This window comes from Anticarsia gemmatalis, chromosome 16, assembly GCF_050436995.1.
Source record: "Anticarsia gemmatalis isolate Benzon Research Colony breed Stoneville strain chromosome 16, ilAntGemm2 primary, whole genome shotgun sequence".
NCBI lineage: Eukaryota > Metazoa > Arthropoda > Insecta > Lepidoptera > Erebidae > Anticarsia > Anticarsia gemmatalis.
In genome coordinates, this window is record NC_134760.1 from 4,327,030 (window position 1) to 4,346,673 (window position 19,644).

Sequence of the window (19,644 nt, forward strand, 5' to 3'; positions counted from 1 at the left end):
TGTCAACATCATGTAGCGTGTATGAAGATATAAAAACACTTTAGGCTAGTATGACGTTAATATGCCCAAGTGGACTTAAATGAAACATTTTTTTGAGTATTGGATATTTCAATTAGGTTATATTCCAGAAATCTTCAAACTTTACAAGAGTCGTCTTGACGACTACCTATGTAGGTACATATTATCATGAATAGGCTTTGAAGCCGTTTCAGGTTACTGGCTTTCGCCTGAAAACGCGAAGATAGAGCCGAAATCACATTAAACTACTCAGGAGTTAAACGTCTCACACTGTGTCGTAAATTTCTATCCTAGACCAATAACTTAACCATGTATCTCAGCGTTGAACAGTCATTCACAGCACCAACACATTTGACATAACAACACATTGTATCAAAGGAAGTAATAAGTAACACAACTTGTTCTATTGTCATCTTTCAACGTAATTTTTATCAGTACCAACTATTTTAAGAACTTACGTATTTATCGTCGCACTTCTCAGTACATTCTAACTACTAGGTCAATCAAATAATCTACGTTTTAAAAATAACACTGAGGCTAAATACAGATACTAAGAATAAAGCAATGTAATTGCGTATATGTTATGTTCAAATGGAAAGTTTATTCGTGGCAAGATAAGAGTGCGTGAGTAAATAAGGATGTTAATCATAACAGCACATACACATGACACATGATATTATCGATTTTATCGTTTGCGGCTAATGATACATAAATTATTGACTTGGATTTGAACCAAGATCTTCATGGCTTTTCATAACTGAGGGTCGTGATAGACTTTTAATCCCTAGCATTATCTCATTATGTACAGCTAGTGAAATGTTTACTGCGTCTTATACATATAGTAGACCTTCCGTAATATTATTTCAAGGCACCTTATCCAGGTGCTAGATGAGTTTTCTTATAGAACTCTCATAGTAGCAGCCTACAGTTTAAGTTGGTTATCCCTCTTTAAACATAGGACTGAAATTTTGCTTTATAAAAGGAAAAACTATATTAACACTGTTCATTTAATTTGGTGATTCATTTAACACTAAATTATTGTTTTGTATTATTTAAATCCTTATTAAAATCAGAGCCCTACTCAGACTAGAACAATAGAAACCACTGCATTAATCATTTGTCAGAGGAAACAGATACAACAGGAACGAAGATGAATGGTGCGAATATGAAAACACGTGGACAATTAAACCCAAGTTATCAATGGAAAAATGGAATGGAGGAGAATGGGAAAATTATGATGTTAATATCTTCCTCAAGCCTCGTCCAGACAAGGCCGGTGATATTGTGTGAAGGTCTGCTCTAGATACTTAATAATCTGAACGCAAGTTCCGTAATCACTGCATTCGCTTCTACGAATTTTTCGCTTCCTCAGCGAGCTCAGCCTAATGCTTCGAAAGTTTTAGGTGCCGAAGTGTACATGGAAAAGAAACCGCATTTATAACTACAGCCTTATGCCATTGTGTCTGCATTAACAAGACATAAATAAAACATTAGACGGAACTCTTAGTCTAGGAGATTTAACACCAAATGTTTACTCAAATTCATTAGAAAAGGATGTTACGCTTTGCTCTCTGAGACGTTGAATTAAGACTTCAACAGGCGAATAAATTTATTTACACAAGATTTCCTTTGACAAACAAAACTTAGTCAAAACACTATTCGAATGTTCTGAAAATAATAGTGTAGTGTCGTCAACGAGCTCCTATTATGACGAAAATTCATGAGTCATTCTTTTGTTTCACTATTATAGCGTTAAACTCGCGCCTTGAAGTAAAAAACCTAATTACATTAATTATTGAATTTGCGTCACATTGACGTACATACAGACAATACAAGACACACTAATTGCGAATAAAAAACTACGATTCGAGAGATAAAACTAATAGTCCTGTGAACTCACCTTTGGCATGAAAATTAATATAATTAAGTATTTACTTATACCTTACATCTGTGACATAACACAAATAACGAACAGTTTTCTACAGAACTATAATTTCGCTTTAAACGTCCGAGGTTACTTACCTATTTCCTACTCAAAGGATTGACATCTATTGACTCTTACTTAAATAAGAAAATTCATAAACGATTTTGGACATGTTTCAAACCATTTAATGGTTCCACGTTCCACAAACAGATTAAGAAGTACCTAGTCGCATTCAATCATAAACCTGTGCAAATCGCAGGTGGATGTTTGCCAAAATGGATAATCCCCTGTTCGTCAGTTTGGACGCGTATCGCAACAGGTAGTGTGCTGCTGTTTGACGAATATCTTTTATCTGTTTTCAAAGATTCGCATGGGTTTATTTAACTTATTTATTAAATAAAAGTCTGTTAATATGCGCTTGGACACCACAAGGCTTCGGCCTGGTGGTTTCCAAGCGCATATTGGGCCATTCATAAAGCTATTCTCATTTCGGGAGGAAGCTCATAGGTACACAGAAATGGTACAGAAATAAGATGATTTTTTGCATTTGTATTTTAATCTCATAGATATTCTGCGATAAACATTCTATATTGTAGGTATGTGAGCGTAAAAACCCTCCACGAGGAACCTATTAATATGATACAATCAATTATTATTTAATTGCTTTTGTACATATTTAATCAAAAATCTAAGAGATAAACGATTATCTCAGAGATTTTCTAATTAAACATAGGTACCTAAATCGTGTGCAGTTTATCAATAATCATGTATGTTATATATCTTCAATGTACCTTATATATCTTGTTGCCAAAGACCGCAGATCTTTTACAGATTCCGTCCATTCGTTATCATTTTGTTACTAGTTCTATTTATAAAGTAGGTACTTATAATAGTTATACCAAGTTATGAAGCTACCAAGCTATTCTTTTCACTTTAAAATTCAGCAATAGTGACTTTTATTTAAATCTAATATTTTAACTACGTAACTTCGGAATATAATAAAATCAGTAAAAATACTCATAGACCAGATCAGTACTTAGGTACTACTTTTGTAAAAAATATATATTATAATACAACTATGAGCTATCTTTATCAAATATACCTAGCACGCGTATAATGTCGCGGGCGGGTGTCAGATAGCTTATATCCAAATATTTACAAAATAATGCAAAATATTTTGATGATAGCTTATAATATTTTTATGGGCTGATTCGCGACATTTATGAAAATTTATAGGTACCTAGGTAAGTTCCTAAAAATAAAAGTGCAATTTGAATGCGATTACATCTGATTAATCGAAATGAGTCATGCAGACTGAGGAGTCATGCACCTAAATGTCGATTTAATACGAAATGCTCTTTAAGATAATACCAAATCAATTTAATTTTCTTGTCATGACTAATCCAGCAAAACTTCGTAAAACTATGAGCGTACCAAAAGTAAAATGAAACTTTGTTTATTCTTGCCTCGAACTTTTTCTTATAAATCATTTTCAGAAATGTGTTGTAGAGTTGCAAAGATGAGGCAGTTCCCTCCTACCCTCAAAAAAATCGAAAACAAACAACTACCGAGCACCTAACACTGAACTTTTATTTATTTTTGAAGGACTTCCTTTAAAAATGACTGGTCCAGCATACAATCGCAAATGGCCGTTGCAAGTCTCTTAAAACTATAAAGTCCGAAATTTAGAAAAAGCTTTTTCAATGAAGTTGTCACAATCCCAGGCACCTTTTGTCGAGCTATATTATTCTATCACTTGATTACAACGACAGGGGTATCAACCAATAACTCGATAAACCCAAGTGATTAACAGTGTCGAAGCGAGCAAGCAATTTGCACTCGACATAAGATGCCAACGATTTATATCAGCTGTCTGATAACATCGTGTATCGCTGTATCGAACAATAATACTTCCTGTTTATTATTAATCTCTATTAGTCGTTTCATGCTACATGTTACGTAAAACTGAAATTCTATCACATTATACTTGCTCGCTGTGGTACGAGCAAACAGGGTTAGATGACAGCTAAAGTCAACCTTTCCATTTAAGGTATGAAACTTTATCTAAGTATAGTTCCGTAAACGACATCATTTTAAAGTAGTTACTATACAATTGACCGCATGGCTGGCATTATGCGACTTAGTTACCTATATTTTTTATTTCGTACCAAACTTTTCCAGTAATGATCGATGGTATCATGGTGTTTCATGTAAAACCAATAAATTCAAGTCTTCTCTCTCTCCTTTTAATCTTCGAGTAGCATTGGACTGACGTCCATAGAAAAATATATCCTATAAAGACTGGTCGTTTTGAGCTTTAAGATATTCGCTACCAGTGAAGAGGCAATGGAAATCCTGAAACAAAACTAGCCTTTACTGAGGCTTACGAATATTAATAACCAAATTAAAATCGAGAAGATTATTAGGTACACTACGCTAATATATAATTAAACACGCAGTTGAATGTTTCATAATAATAAATTCATAAATAAATATCACTATCACAAACAACTAATTTGTGTCTGACTTGACTAAGCATGCGCTTGCCCATGTGATTATTGTGTAAGTATTGCCCAAAAATGTCAATAACAAAAACATCATTCTGTCTGTAATACTTGTATGTTCCGCGTTTAGTGAACTTGTCTACACTTTGATTAGATACCAACATTTACATTGTCCTGTTGAAATGACAATTTGTTTTGTTTATGTTTATCAAACAATTACACAGTACATACGCGAACAATATTTCTTATAATTGCGCAATTAAAAATAAAAGGGTTATTAGCTCGTTACGATTATAAAAAGAATAATAAATGTTATTTTTATGCATGTCGCACCACTTTATTGCCAATATCAAAGAAAATAGTAATTTCTAGAAGCAAATGATGATGCAAACGAAAACAAAACGAAACACTTATCTCAGCATTGATTGAGGAAAAGAGTTGACGCACATACCGTTCTTCTCGTTCAATTGTGTTTATGTACGGCGCAAAACTTGAGCAAATTACCTCGTTATCATTATATAATAGGTAAACCAGCACTAACGTAACACGAGAACCAGAAAAATCTGATGAACCCGCAACTCCGTCAATCCATCAATCGGAGATCAATAGGTGGCGTAGCGACCATTGATAACGAACATTTTTAATATCGTTGTCTTCAAATTGAAATCGTGCCTGACCTTGGTATCTAAATAAACCCTAAGTTATCGGTTGTGAGAAAATTTGTTATCTCATAGATAGAGGGTAAGAGACAAAGGATCGTAAAAATGTGTTAATTAAACTTTCCACAAGGGAGTTAGTACAACTTAAGGTTCAATATCGCTTGAAGATAATGTTGGTCGTGGTGTTGTCGTCAGTTGTTTGCCGTGGAATCTTCCCGCGGCGTCGATAACCCGCGTTATCGAGGAGGCGGCGCCCGCGCACGAGACCGAGCTTGTTCTTGCGGTTATTTATAATTTATAATCAAGAAGGATGACACAATTGTAACGAGGAGTGGTCCACTGCAGCGCCACGTGCTGCTTTGAGCATGCGTTAGCGTTGCCTACGTGATCAAAAGTAGGTGAGGTGAAAAACGTGGAATCAACGCTCTACCTACTAGCATGCAACTTCAGTCAAAAACGCGCAACTGTTGCATATTCAGTACAAAAGTAACAATCGCGTGTTTTAACCAATTGATTGCAACTTGTAAAGGAAGTTTTCAGGAACTACTAAAAAACAGTTGATAGTATCTGTATGACCATTTGTCAACTTCCCTTGGATCCTAAATCGCTAACTACAATTAAACTGATCTGTGAAAGCCTCTTACATAGTTGGGTGCCATTATACATTAATAATATTTTCAGGAAGATTTGAGTAGGTCATGTACCAAACGCGGCTCCATGACGAGACGGTGACACGATTATAACCATAGAAAACAGAGAAGTAGAGTGTTTTGTGTTTCCTATGATTATATTTCGAAAGATTCATGTCAAAATTTGTTGAAAATGTAATTCCGTTGCAGGTAACAGTGCCTCGATTCTCTACTACTATCGACTACCGACAACCGAACTGTCATCGAGAAATGTTGTATGAAAATCTGATCAGCGCCTCTGACGAGTGTCGTAGGAAACATTTTGGCAGTACATTCTAAATGTCAAAATTTCGATAGCTAGCCGGTTGTCGGTAGTCGATAGTGGTAGAGAATCGAGCTACAGATATCTTCATAAGACGACGTACACGCATCGTTCACACTCAATTTGTGCCAACATACAAACTCTTTTCATAGACGAGGCACGTGCTACTTCACTAACAAGCTGACAATAGAATTCAATAGATGGAAGGATGACTAGGAAATTATGCCCCAAGTTTCCAATTCAATAAGCACTCGTTCCTAATAACACGTGAAAATGATTCAAATCACAACGGTAGTATTTTCATGTCTAGTGTTATAGTAAAATCAAATAAATTCAAGTATTTGAATGAATTCATATTTTGGTCAGCGCCTCCATCGGAGCGTTAAAGAACTAAACACATCTATCGATTTTTTCGTTTAAACTGAAATGCAATAATAAAGGATTATTGTGAAAGGTTTCAGGCACAATGACCTGCTATCCAATCATAGGAACTCCAATTTATCTACCGTCCGAACCACGGTGACTTGTGTATTTCCCCAGCAGATTCGGCCGATTATCAAATACGCGATAGCCGTCCTATCCAAATCAATCATCGTACAATAAGCAGTAGGCACTTGTAATCTATACGTGCCTACTAATAACCCCTATCTCTTAAGTTATCATAATGTACCACGCGGATGTTAGCCGTCTATTTAAAGACTTAATTCTGGCACATTCCAATCACGCTTCAATGGAATATTATCTTATCCGATCGCTAATCGCCCGTTACATTATTAACGGTCGGACTGCGGACGTCTTATCGTGTGCACACTTGTAATACCTACTTATTGTAGCCCGCATTGGGACTCGACGCAATACTTATTTTAAGTGAATGTCCACGTGTAAATGTCGCAGTGTTATATGCGTAAATACATATGTAATATAGTTATTAGTTAAGTAGTTTGTATTTCTTTTAAATACAACATAGTTTACATTTATAGGTATTTTTTCTTACGATTAATCGCTTACTTTGGACGGTGAATATTGCGAAGCCGGCTCGCGATTGTTGTTTACCCACAATTTGTATTCTATGGTAACACTGACCAAAATAATATCATCAAGCAATCGTTCTAACTTCACTACTCCCTTTATCATTGATACAAATACAGCTGACAAGTAATATAAATCTGTGTAGAAAATAAAGTACATTACAATTAAAATTCTACTTTTTGTACTGCTTTTTTAGCCGAGTTGACACTTTTTGTCACAGTTCTTGTACTACACACCTGCATTGTTTATTACTAGCATTTCCGCTAGTTCATTATCTTTAGAATCATCTGACTTGCAAATAATTAGGTATCACGTAAGATTAAACATAATTATGTATACTTTATCAAGCTACTTTAGAAAGTATAAATTATTATTATAAGTAACACAAGTATACTAATCTAAGCTTGTGTATAACATTACGCCACGGGTCAGGGGTCACCGAGGAAATAAAACAATATTAACATATCTACTCCAGTTTTATTCCGTTCATTTATATGACTTTGTATCTGGCTTTGTTGATCATATGATGAGCGGAGGTCTGCAACTTGAGTAGTTCTTCTTTGATGAGGCGCGTTATTTCTGACTTGGCTTTAGCTACGGCGAGTTCTTGCGAGCTTTCTATGGCGAGGTAGAGTTTGCGCTCGCCTTCAGGTGGTGTCTTGCCGGGCGGGACGTACGTGCCACGGACCGTGATGCCCGCTTCAGAATACTCGCTGATTAATGCCAGCGCCTCCTGCAAATTTATGTCAGGTGTTAAAAGGTGATTGAAAATTGATGTTACTAGTTCTTATATGACTGCCTGATTTGTCTATAAACCTGATTTGTCTTTATATAAATAAACAATTTGTTAGCATGTGTGGTTTACTGTTTTAAAAGTAATTAATGACAGTTGGAAAGTATGGACTGATGTAAATAATTTAAAATATTACAAAATATCTGCGCAAATTCATTTAGATTGTTTTTGTTAGGTTCGATAATGTCGAATTTATTATGAATTTCGTTTTATCGCAACTGAATGAATTCGTTAACTGCGCAGCTAAAATGATTAGGCGAACATCAGCTGAGGCTTCAATACGAAAACAATGATTATATGAATTACCTTCACTAAACTAACTAATGACAATAATGGTGATAACACTTTGAAATTGATCCATCATGTCTCCGTAGTAATTTTACACAGAGGAAAATCAAAGCACCGAGAATTGCTAGTTTGAGCAACATGTTTGACAACTAATCGCTTCGGGAAGAGAAATTGCACTGAGAATGCAGACAGACGCATTGTGCATATACCTACTGAACACAGGTTATCAGTAATAAGGTCAAACCGACCCCTAGATAAACAAACAATCATGTAAAATGAGGTTGTTTGCTCTCAATAAAAATCATAAATGGCAGGGTAAATAAGGTCGCGTGGTCATTGTTATCTGCGAGAAAAAATACCTACTTATTATTTCTTTTGTTTTGACGCAAACGAAGTGAAGCGGTTATAGAATGACGCAAGAGCTCATAATCGCGTGATCGGCTACTGGTTCATTTCAGTAGGCATACTGAACACTTGACACTCGACACAATGAGTTGCTGTGTGCACGACAGATAACAACTAGATAGTTTTCGTATTTACGCATAACTAGATTATTATATGATAACTATCACAGGGTGGCACTTTACACAAATACTAGAGAACTGCCGATTCTAAATATAACATTGACGTTGTAACTTTCATATTGTTTGTGATTCACAAGCGTCGAAACCTTTAATGCTTTGTAAGTGCACCATGCTGACTATGACCATCTCATATTAATAGTGAAAAGACCTCACCTTCATATTTGATAAGAAATTATTCAGCTTTAGACGCGGTTAGTTCAAAGATGGGAAGAGAGAATAATGGTATCAGGGCTAGAACGGTTTTTAAGTTTCTTTATAACTATGTAATAGCACAATAATTATACAATGGGTTTTTCGCTAAATGGTGAATTTTGATTAAGATACACCTTAAATTCAATATAACTTCGCTTCTTATAGTTTAATCGTAAGTAAAAGATCAAGTGAAATGGCACGGGTAAAGTACGTCAGTATTTACAAACTACTATGTAAATATACGATAATTAATCCAGATAGAGTTAGTACGTATGTCATTTCACTTTCAAAGTCTGACGAAACTATTTCAATGAATAATTTCGCATGAATAAAATTAGTCATTCGTGTCCTTGGCGAGATCATTTTAATTTACATGCTGTTTTGAACAATACAAACGAACTTCTCTATCTATTAGCAAGACTTATAAGTATACTAAAATTGAGATCTTTATCAAAAATGCTAGTGAATGATGAATTTTATTCAACTGAACATAGGCACAAAGGTCACAAACCATGCGACCGTATTTACCGTCCAACATCGTTATGTCATTAAGCAAGTACCCTACGGCGTCATTTATCGAATTTCTAAGGGCAAGTTTAGTGGTAAGTTTCAGACAACCCATGTCATAGATAAAGCAACAACAATCATAAACAAAAATCTGTAAATATTCCACTTGTTAAGCTAACCGAAATTTATTCATAAGTATTGAATGCGGGTATAAGTGCCGCCTTTTTTGAATAGTTATTGAAGTTAATTACCTTGCTAGTGACTCTCCAACGAGCTTGTTGCGGGAAGTCGTTGATCTCTAGTTCGGTCTCGTACTTGCGGAACACCTCCTCGGCCGGCTCTGAGGCGCTCTCATCCCGCGGCTGATAGTTCAGACGAGTGTTCAACTTCGCCGCTAACTGTTCGGCTACGATTTTAGCCTGAAGAAAAAAAACATAATTTTAATAAGTATCGATGACTCAATGAAATTAGAATAGAAAAAAATATCATTGATTATTTAACAATACTGCGAAAAACAATTTCATTAACGAACACTAAGAAATGTATATTTATGTAGTTACAACGTTTTTTTGTAAATATGAATAAACATATTGTAAGATATTCACGTTGTGTTACTAAATAATGCAAATAAATTGAAAGTTTATGTCATAAATTATTGAAAGACGTAGTTTTGTTTCGTTACTTACAAAAAAATCTAAAAGGCTGCTAAAACGATCTGGTATTAGAAATTCTACGTTGTTTCCTGTTTACTCATATTCACGATTGCAAAAGATCAAGATGAATGAAGCTTTTGCCGAGAGAGTCGTTTGCCGAGTACTCGGATAACAGGCTAACAGTATCAGTATACTTAATTGACATCCAGACTCAGAGCAAATATACTAGTACTCGTCACACAAATATTTGTCTTGACTGAGATACACATCACACGCACGGTTATCGCAGCTCAGTGAGCGCGTTAACCAGTGCAGCAAAGGTTAATAAGGAGGTGGTTACCGTGATGAGCGTGTGCGCGGAGGGCGCGCCCTTGAGGATGGCCTCGGCGGCCTGCTGCGTGGCGCCCTTGTGGTCGGCGCCGAGCCCCTTGGCCAGGTTGATGCGCGACGCCGCGCGCCGCGCCAGCTCCAGCTTGCCGTCCGCCGCGCCGCCCGCCGCCGCGCCCGCGCCCGGGCCCGCCGCCAGCAGCGGCTCCTGAACAGTGGCGCACATACATTACATAATATGTTTATTTAACGATTTGGTACAAACAACAAAAAATTGGTAGAAGTATGGTAAGTCTAAGGATCAATTTCTGCAAACAAATATGTTGCTTGACATAGTTTTGAAACTGATTATGAGCTTCAAAATAATTAAACGGTTTTCTGTACACTGAAACAAATTAAGAAATCGCATTTCAGTGTTTTCTAAGCCGCATTTTTGTATTTGTCTTAAAATTTTCCTGACTACACTCTTAGGCCTAAAAAAATCTCTACGGACCTAAGGATTGCCTATGATAGAATTTGCAACAAAATATAAAGTGTGGCTTACTCATAAATACCTAATTCATATTGAATCACATAAATTACTGAATGAGTCTACTTTCTTTGATAAATGCCTACAGCTAATGAACTTAACATGAATGATTTAACATTATTTTTATTTGTTAATCTAAAATGACGAAACATATTTGAATAAAAGTGCGATACACAAAAGTTGCACGTTTTATTCGCACATGTATAGCGACATGTGACCACCAATGAAACTAACTCACGTGCGACTGTCCCAGCGATTACTTACGCCTATTATTATCAACATGATATAATGAGTCAACAAATATATAATAATAAGAGATAAACCCTCTATTACTGAAAATTATTATTTTATTGATAAGAAAGTCGCGAGATAAACAGATGTCTCGAAAAACTCAGTATAATGCAGGCATTAATAATTAAACTGCGATAAGATTTGATTAATTCCAATACATCAAAATTATGATTATCTCTGTGTTCATTCATTTTCAGTAATTATAAAGATATAAATATAAAACCCTGCTGATATTCAAGAAAAACAAGTATGATAAATATTATAAAAAAGACGATAAGGAAGGTTCTTAATCACTAATACTGATTTAATTCGAAATTGCAACCTACTCAAAAGAAATTCAAACTATTTCAAACTCAGACAGAAACCAAACATTGTCAAAACAAAAGATCTTAAAGGTCGCAGCGACCCATACAGCAGTAAATACAAAAATAAAAAAATATGTATATACCATAATATGTTGCAAAATCTCACAACAATATACAGTTACGACATCATAGCACAGAGAATCCATACAGAACATTTAGACTAAGTTAAACACTACCCATTTAATAGATTTTACAATGTTAGTGTAAATGTTTACCTTGATTTCCTTAACAATTTTCTTGGCAGCGAGCATGGTCTCGATCTGCTGGTCAAGGTCTCCTTCGACGTCCTCATCGTCAGAGTCTTGCAGTCCAAGTGCAGCCTTCTGATATTTCTTCTTTTCAGTAGCCGCTTGGGCTTCCGATTCGTCAAATTTGAAACCTACGAAGGCGAAATAAAAGTTTGTTAATAGTACTTGCCAAGATAATTTGCAGTGGTGCTACCTCAACCATCGTAAAAGTCGAAAAGTATTGATTGATACTTCGATGAATCAATTCCTGTATTATCCACCGACCATCGTCGAATATTAACCCAATCTGCGATCGTTCGGTTTGTGTGTCAGCAATCCCTTATTTAACCCATTTTTGTACCATAAACATCCCCCCCCCCTTCATTTTCACTCCGTGATTCCTATTTTACCTATCATCAAAATGTCTTAGGGGGCATGAAGGTCACGTGAACTTCCTTAAATAAAGCCATTGATATCATTGTCACACTTAATAACAGTGTAGTCAGCGCAATACTGCTTGTTAATACTGAGTGTACTCGCCTTTCCCGCTGAATCCGCCGCCGGTGTGCACCTTCTTGCCCTCCTTCTCCTGCTTGTCCTTGTAGCGCTCCCACAGCTGGCGCAGGTCGGGCGGCGGCGCGGCGCCCGCCAGCTCCATGGCGCGCAGCACGTCGCCGGCGTAGCGGCCCTGCTCCGGCGTCAGGAACGTCCACGCGTAGCCCTTGTTGCCCGCGCGACCCGTGCGACCGCACCTGCACGTTATAATAACATTTTAACTTACGTAACTTTCTATTTTATGCAGGTGCCCTAGTTAGTTATTGCGTTTCGCCATTTAAAAGTTATAATACAAGTCATTAAACCAATTTTGGAAAGCCCGTATGTAAATAGTATCATCATCAGAGCATCTATGAGGATATCTACCATCCCATATCTTTATAAAAATGATAAATCTAACGAAAATTAATGATTCTAGTTTGAAAATAGTAGTACTCGTGTATGATCGCCTAAACATATATTATGATCTTCAAAAAAACTTCGCGTACGCATATTAAGCGTGTACGTATATGTACATGCACGCAAAAACTAATAATAATACGTCATAGTTACACTCACCTATGGACATAGTCCTCATAGTGATTAGGACAGTCATAATTAACGACGAGCACCAATTGCTTGACGTCGAGTCCCCGCGCCGCGACACTCGTGGCGACCAACAGCTTCACCTTGCCCGACTTGAAGTCCACGATAGTTGAGTCCCTGTCGAATTGATCAATCCCTGTAACAGGCCACCATTAATATATTCGTCACTCAACAACAAAATATGTGCCGCCAGTTATAAACGTACCGTTTTGTACATTTTTAATAATTTGAATATTGCAGACGCCATTTTTTATTATTATTCACGTCTTTTCTGTATCTCGATAGAATTACTTGATTTAGCAGTAAAGATTTGAATTGAAGATTATGATTGACAATTTTACCAATACAAAGATGGCATAAGTTCATATTATTCTATTGCATTGAAATAAATTATTGCCAATAATATATCTTTAAATGATGCCAGTATTTAATCACGGTGCGCTTATAATTGGCGACAAGAGTAAGAGATATTATGCAGGCTCCCCAGATCCGATGGTCGCTGAAATCAAAATATTCTATTAGTAGTTTTGTAATGAATTCCCCTATTAATATTTAATTAATAATACTCCCCTATTAATATTTCCAAAACACTTTTGAAAAAAAGTAAACTAAACTGTAAACTTTGACCAATTTTTTCACCCAATCACGAACGGGCTGGCAAAAGATATAAGCTATAAAACTTGAATATTAATATCTCGCAGGGCTCGAACCCGCAAACTTTCGCCAAATAAGGTCACACATAAAATAAGTGAATATTTCGATATGTTCCTTTTCTCGTGAGATGGTGGACATACAATTAATATACAAATACAACACGAAGACACAGAGGGAACCTGCAAAAGAAAATTATAAAGCCTGTAGTGTTTCCGAACGATTACTCGTAACTTACTTTTTTTCTAATAAACTTGTGTTTTTATATGTAGAAATAAATATTAGAAAAACCATTATATGAAATGTACCAAAAATACCCCTTTTTAATTTTAGCACCAATGTATTGAAAGTCGAAAAGTTTATATGAATATTGATAAATTTACTTTAAACTAGAAACATCAAACATAAGTACCAAAGTGGTACGTTAAAACAATCGACCAAAATTGTCATTATTCCGAATCCTACATGATTTAGAAAACCGTAGCATCCTAGCACACACATATATGTACAAGTATCAGGTGTATAGCATCGCAATCGCAAAAGTACTCCCACTAATATCTCACCTCCATGCAAACTCATGCAAGAGTAGGAAGCCTTCATGAGGTCCTTGAGCAGACTGTCTGCGTTCTCCTGTTTGTCCACGAACACGATGATGCTGCCCAGCTGACTGTACAGGCCCAGTAGCTCCAGCAGTTTGAAGAACTTCGCGTCTTCTTCCAGAATGGCCACGTGCTGTTCGACATCTTTGCAGACCACGCTCCGACCGCCAACCTAGAGAAAAATTACATGTCGTTACAAAAATGACGGTATGTGAGGATATGATTATAATTACTTTAGCTATTTTTAGTAAGATCCAGATCAAGCAAAGATAATAATTTGCGGCCTTACAAGAAAACGTGGATGAATGTGGACTAAAATTGGTGCTTACCTGAACTTCAATAGGTTTTTGCAATATCCTTCGGGCCAGAGCTTCCATCTGTCGCGGGAATGTAGCACTAAACATCACAGTCTGCCTGTCTGGTCTCACATTGTCTATAATCTTCATTACCTATAACAAAACATTTTATTTTAATACGAAACCAAGCTAATGACTTTATATTTTCATTGACAACAACTATTATATTAGGTCGGGGAAAAAGTCTTTTCGCATTACAGTGTATGTATGAACTTGTAATAAAATCTTTTCTCTACACAAAAAAGCTCAATATTTGGGTACCTCACAAGCTTACTGAAAGAAACCTAATGAACCGTGTACTCATTTGTGAATCTTGAATCCAGAGATTTTATTATAAGTTCATACATACTATAATGCGAAAAGACTTTTCCCCCGACCTAATATATATCAGACAATTTAATTTTCAATTTACCTGAGGTTCAAATCCCATGTCGAACATTCTATCAGCTTCATCGAGCACAATGTAGGTGACACGTCTTAAATTCGTCACTCGGCCAGAATTAGCCGCTAACATGTCAATCATACGGCCGGGAGTGCACACTATCATTTCAGCACCGCGTTTCAATTCCGCTATCTGTAAAGTAGAATCAGTATAATAAAATAGCAACTTATAATTGTTTACATATTTTTAAGTAAACACCATAAGAAAACACCTCATCTTGGCGGGAAAAAATTGTTAGAGGTTATTGGCAAGTGAGTTATGTACTCATTGTACTCTAATGATAATGATCATATTATAGAGTACCGAATTTGAAATGTGACGTGAATATTTTATTAACAGTAGGAATCAATCAATCAAATCGACTTAAACAAAGCCAGTGTGATATTGTCAACCTAACTTTGTAATTTATTAAAGCTTTGTCATAGAAAAATAGTAATATGTTATTTATGAATACCAACCTGTTCAGAGATTCCAGTACCTCCATAAACGCATACAACTCTCAAGCCCAGAGACTTGGCGAACTTTTTAATGTCCTTTCCAATTTGCATGCAGAGTTCTCTTGTTGGCGTCATAATAAGGGCCATGGGACCATCTGTATCTTCTAACGGAGGCTGGTCCAATACGTGCCGGAACATAGGAAGAATAAATGCAAGGGTTTTGCCAGATCCAGTCTTTGCGATGCCGATGAGATCCCTATAAAAAATGGTTTATGAAAATATATAGGTTATTCATATAAAATACAAAGATTGATTTTGAATGCTCGCGTGAAGAACTCCAGAACTTTATTCCATTTTTCTTTCACATTAGTAGCTATCAACTAACTCAAGACCACACTATTTAACCTTATGTATTTTTAACACAACACAGTCGAAAATCAATGACGCTTGTGTCGTATCGTGCAGAGCAACTTTTAAGTATGTCACTATGAGTGTGACTATATATATATTTTTTAAACAGAGTTTTAAAAAAATGGTGTCTCTTACCTTCCAGACATGATAGCAGGAATAGCTTGAGCTTGTATAGGCGTCGGTTTTTCAAAGTTCAGTTTCTTCAATATGTCCATTTCCTTCTTACTGATTCCACAGTGAGCCCAAGTCTTTATTGGTTTAGGACAGCCCTTGCCTTTAACGCGAATGCCTTCCAACTCTGTCCTATATGCTTCGACTTCTTCAGGAGTCATTCTTGCCAATTCACTCACCTGAATAGAAAAAGATTGCTTTATAACTACATGTCACTGAAATCATGCACCTTGGCACAAGTTTTATATTGTCATAAAATGTGCTAACATCATTGAAAACTTTAGATTTTTATTGCATTCTTACTGCTTACAACACATGAAGTCATGATAAATTCCCATACTTAACAAAGCACCTACGTGACCTTCTCTTTATTATGATTGACTTACGAAATCCGACATTGATAGTGCTAACACACTTACCTCAGTGTAAAAAGCTTTTCTGTAAGGCATGTAGTTCAAACTAGCATGGTCAACTTTAGCCAAGTCCTTCCTCTGTTTGGATGCAAGGTTTGCAGCCGCGTCTTTTATATCCTCTGTCTCTTCCTCAGAAGAATATTCTAGACCATCTTGATTTTGTTCAATAAGTTCACCTGGTAAGAATAACAAAGGTATAGTTAAACTGCTGAGATATTAAGACAGAAGAAAAAAATGTTTACAAACTATGGCTGGTTTTCATAGATCATTGTATTTGCTACTGGTATTTTATGCGTGACTAATATATTATAGTGGCAACAAATAGGCAAGTAAGAAATAATAGTATAAACACTTTTGGTCTACAAGAATATTAAAACCTTACAACAGAGACATTAATAGGCCATCCTATTAATGTCTTTATAGGTTGACATTTAAATTCAAGACTTGTTGGGTACCTTTGTTTTTCTGTTCAGCTACTTTCTTCTTTGCCATTCCTGTGACGACGACGACAGTGCCGCCAGTAGTAGTCGGCACATTGATGATGCCTCGTGCTTGGTCCATCTGATTCACTTTACGTACTTCCTTCAGGACAAAAGACACTGTTTAATATATTGGTCGGTAACAATGAAAAAGCAATGAAATCATAAATAGGACATGTTAAATGTTTGTTGCATCCATATTCTAAACATAGAAAAATTCAAGCTGTTATTTTGAGCTCCCCCAGTTTTACCATTTCTGTATAAGAACCAGTTAGTTTATCAGGTAAAATTTACTGTTGTTTTTATATAATTTATCTATTGGATAGGTTACTCGACACTTATCAAAAAGAATGTGGCTCTAAATGTTTACCTGTTGTACTTCCTGCATGTATGCATCAAGAGGATCAATCTCGTCTTCTTCCACTTCTTTGATTTCCTCTGGTGGAGGTCTCTCTCTAGGTTCACCATCTTCACCTGCTTTAAAACCAAAATGCAAAATTGTAATTTCCTATTTATGTACAAAACATTAGTTGATAAAATTTCATACACAGATGGTATATAACCTGGATTAACACAGTCACTAGCAAATAGTAGATTTCATCAAGTAAGTAAATCTATTAAGAAGTTTCAACATACAAGAATAACAATTAAACACACATCTATAATGCATTGTACATCCATCTTTGTTAGTGAACTTATCTATATTCTTTAATTTGTCTGCTGAATACACAGCAAGATTAGTAATATTAAATTCAAACCTTCATCTCCAGAGTCATCTTCCAAGGACCATTTCTTAGTAGCAGGTACTTGTATGTTGGTCACAATGCTGCCTTTCTGCACCTCTTTCTTGGCAGACTCTATTTCCTTACGTTTGCGTTCGGCGCGCCAACGCTCTATGCGATCACGACGCTTTTGCATCTCTGCTTCTAAACGACTTTGTTCTTCTTCCTGTGTTAATTTAAACTTCGTGTTTAATTACAATTAAGTTTGTTATAGTTAAAATAGGATGATTTAAGAATGTAAAGGCTTGCCCTTGATTACTACTTATTATTGAGAATTGGATAGCACAAAAACTACTATCATTAAAAGCAAAATGGTGCAGTGATTATAAACTAACTGACATGTTGAGCTACGCTTTCATTTTTCTTGCCTGGTTTGGTTGAATGCCTTAGGCAAAGACCTCCCATATTTTCTTCCAAACACCCTATCAGCAGCCATATCCAACCAGGCTTTCTCAAACCCATTATGGTAAAACTTATGTTATGATAAATAAAACAATGACTTTATTCAAGAATCAAGTACCCCCATAATAATATGTTACTCTTACATCTATGCTATATTACTGTAGTTACATTTATTAACAATTATCCTCACAAAGTTTCCCTCCTATTATTCTCATATTAATATAAGTAAATTTAAAGTTTAAACATTAGTTTGTCTGAACTAACCTTGTCAACAGTCCCTGGGTCATACTCAGAAGAATCAGTTTTGAGTGTCTTCTCATTTGACTTAGATCTTTCCTTCTCTTTGTCCGGTGACTTTTTCCTGGATGACTTGCCAGACCCATTCCTTTTGTCATCTCTCTTGTCACTGTGGAACAAATAAGATCATTTATTTAGTTATACTGTAAATAGTGTAAAATTTGGAACATTAATTACATGTTCCCAAATGGTCAATCACCATTGAAGCTAAGGATTGTAGATTAATACCAACATTATTCCTAGGTGTGAGCAGGGGTGGCAGACATAATGTAAATTAATTCATAATTCATGCATATGAATATAATGAAACCACTCTTGACTAAAAATGTTACACCTTTGAAACTATTTTTTTTTTTCTGCACATGTTGTAAACACAAGTAAGTACTATAATACAGTCCACTGGTGACTAAGACCAGTCAAAATCTTGGGTAATGAAACTTGTAACCCTTAATTTTAGACTTAATTAACTTGCAACTGCATAAAAGAAATATTGATTATATTATTTATAGAACAAACCTTCTTCTATCTCTATCACGATCCCTGTCGCGATCCCTTTCGCGGTCTCTATCCCGATCGCGTTCTCTGCTTCGGTCACGACTACGGTCTCTCTTCGACTCTCTCTCCCTGCTACGACTACGCTTCCTCTTTGATGATTTAGATGATCGGTCTTTGGACCTAGACCTCGACCTTCTTCTCTTACGATCAGGCGTTGCAGACCGACTGTGGGATCTCCTCCGATCGCGATCACGGTCGCGATCACGCCTGTAAACATTTGCGTAACTTAACAAAAATGCCACATACTTCTACTAATGCATCACAACATAGGCCAAAAACTTACCCGCTTCTAACCATGTTTACCCTACTAACTAAACACTATTATAAAGTTCATTTATTGCGCTACAAACAAAGTAATTTATAAGTAACAATTAACAAAAATGCACAGCACGCGTTTACGAAGACGATTTTGCTGTCAAATTTTGACAAATATGTCCTCCATTTTTAATGCGTAGTGTGGTGCCAAGGAAATAATGTTTTTATTTTAGTCGATTTCATTATTACCATGTGAATGACTTTTGGTAATTATTTGTAGTTGTTGTTATTCGACACATAAATTAAATATAAATTGTGATTCTATAGGCGAATCGACTGGGTGGTCCGTAATCAAAATATTATAGAAGTAAATGACATCTCTAAAGTATAAAGTACTATAAATTGTCAATGTC

General features: G+C 35.9%; 1 protein-coding gene across 1 annotated transcript; it reads right to left on the reverse strand.

Moving 5' to 3' along the window:
- Positions 1–7,542: 7,542 nt before the first annotated feature.
- Prp5 (pre-mRNA processing factor 5) lies at positions 7,543–19,402 on the reverse strand. The gene is made up of 18 exons (XM_076123997.1): positions 19,260–19,402; positions 18,938–19,183; positions 18,389–18,530; positions 17,699–17,888; positions 17,311–17,417; positions 16,917–17,043; positions 16,468–16,637; positions 16,013–16,227; positions 15,488–15,722; positions 15,000–15,161; positions 14,561–14,680; positions 14,196–14,403; positions 12,955–13,117; positions 12,382–12,593; positions 11,830–11,993; positions 10,443–10,637; positions 9,701–9,868; positions 7,543–7,818 (listed from the first exon to the last, which is right to left on the reverse strand). The coding sequence occupies exons 1-18, from the start codon at positions 19,271–19,273 to the stop codon at positions 7,576–7,578; spliced, it is 3,081 nt and encodes a 1,026-aa protein (XP_075980112.1). The 5' UTR covers positions 19,274–19,402; the 3' UTR covers positions 7,543–7,575.
- Positions 19,403–19,644: the final 242 nt, after the last annotated feature.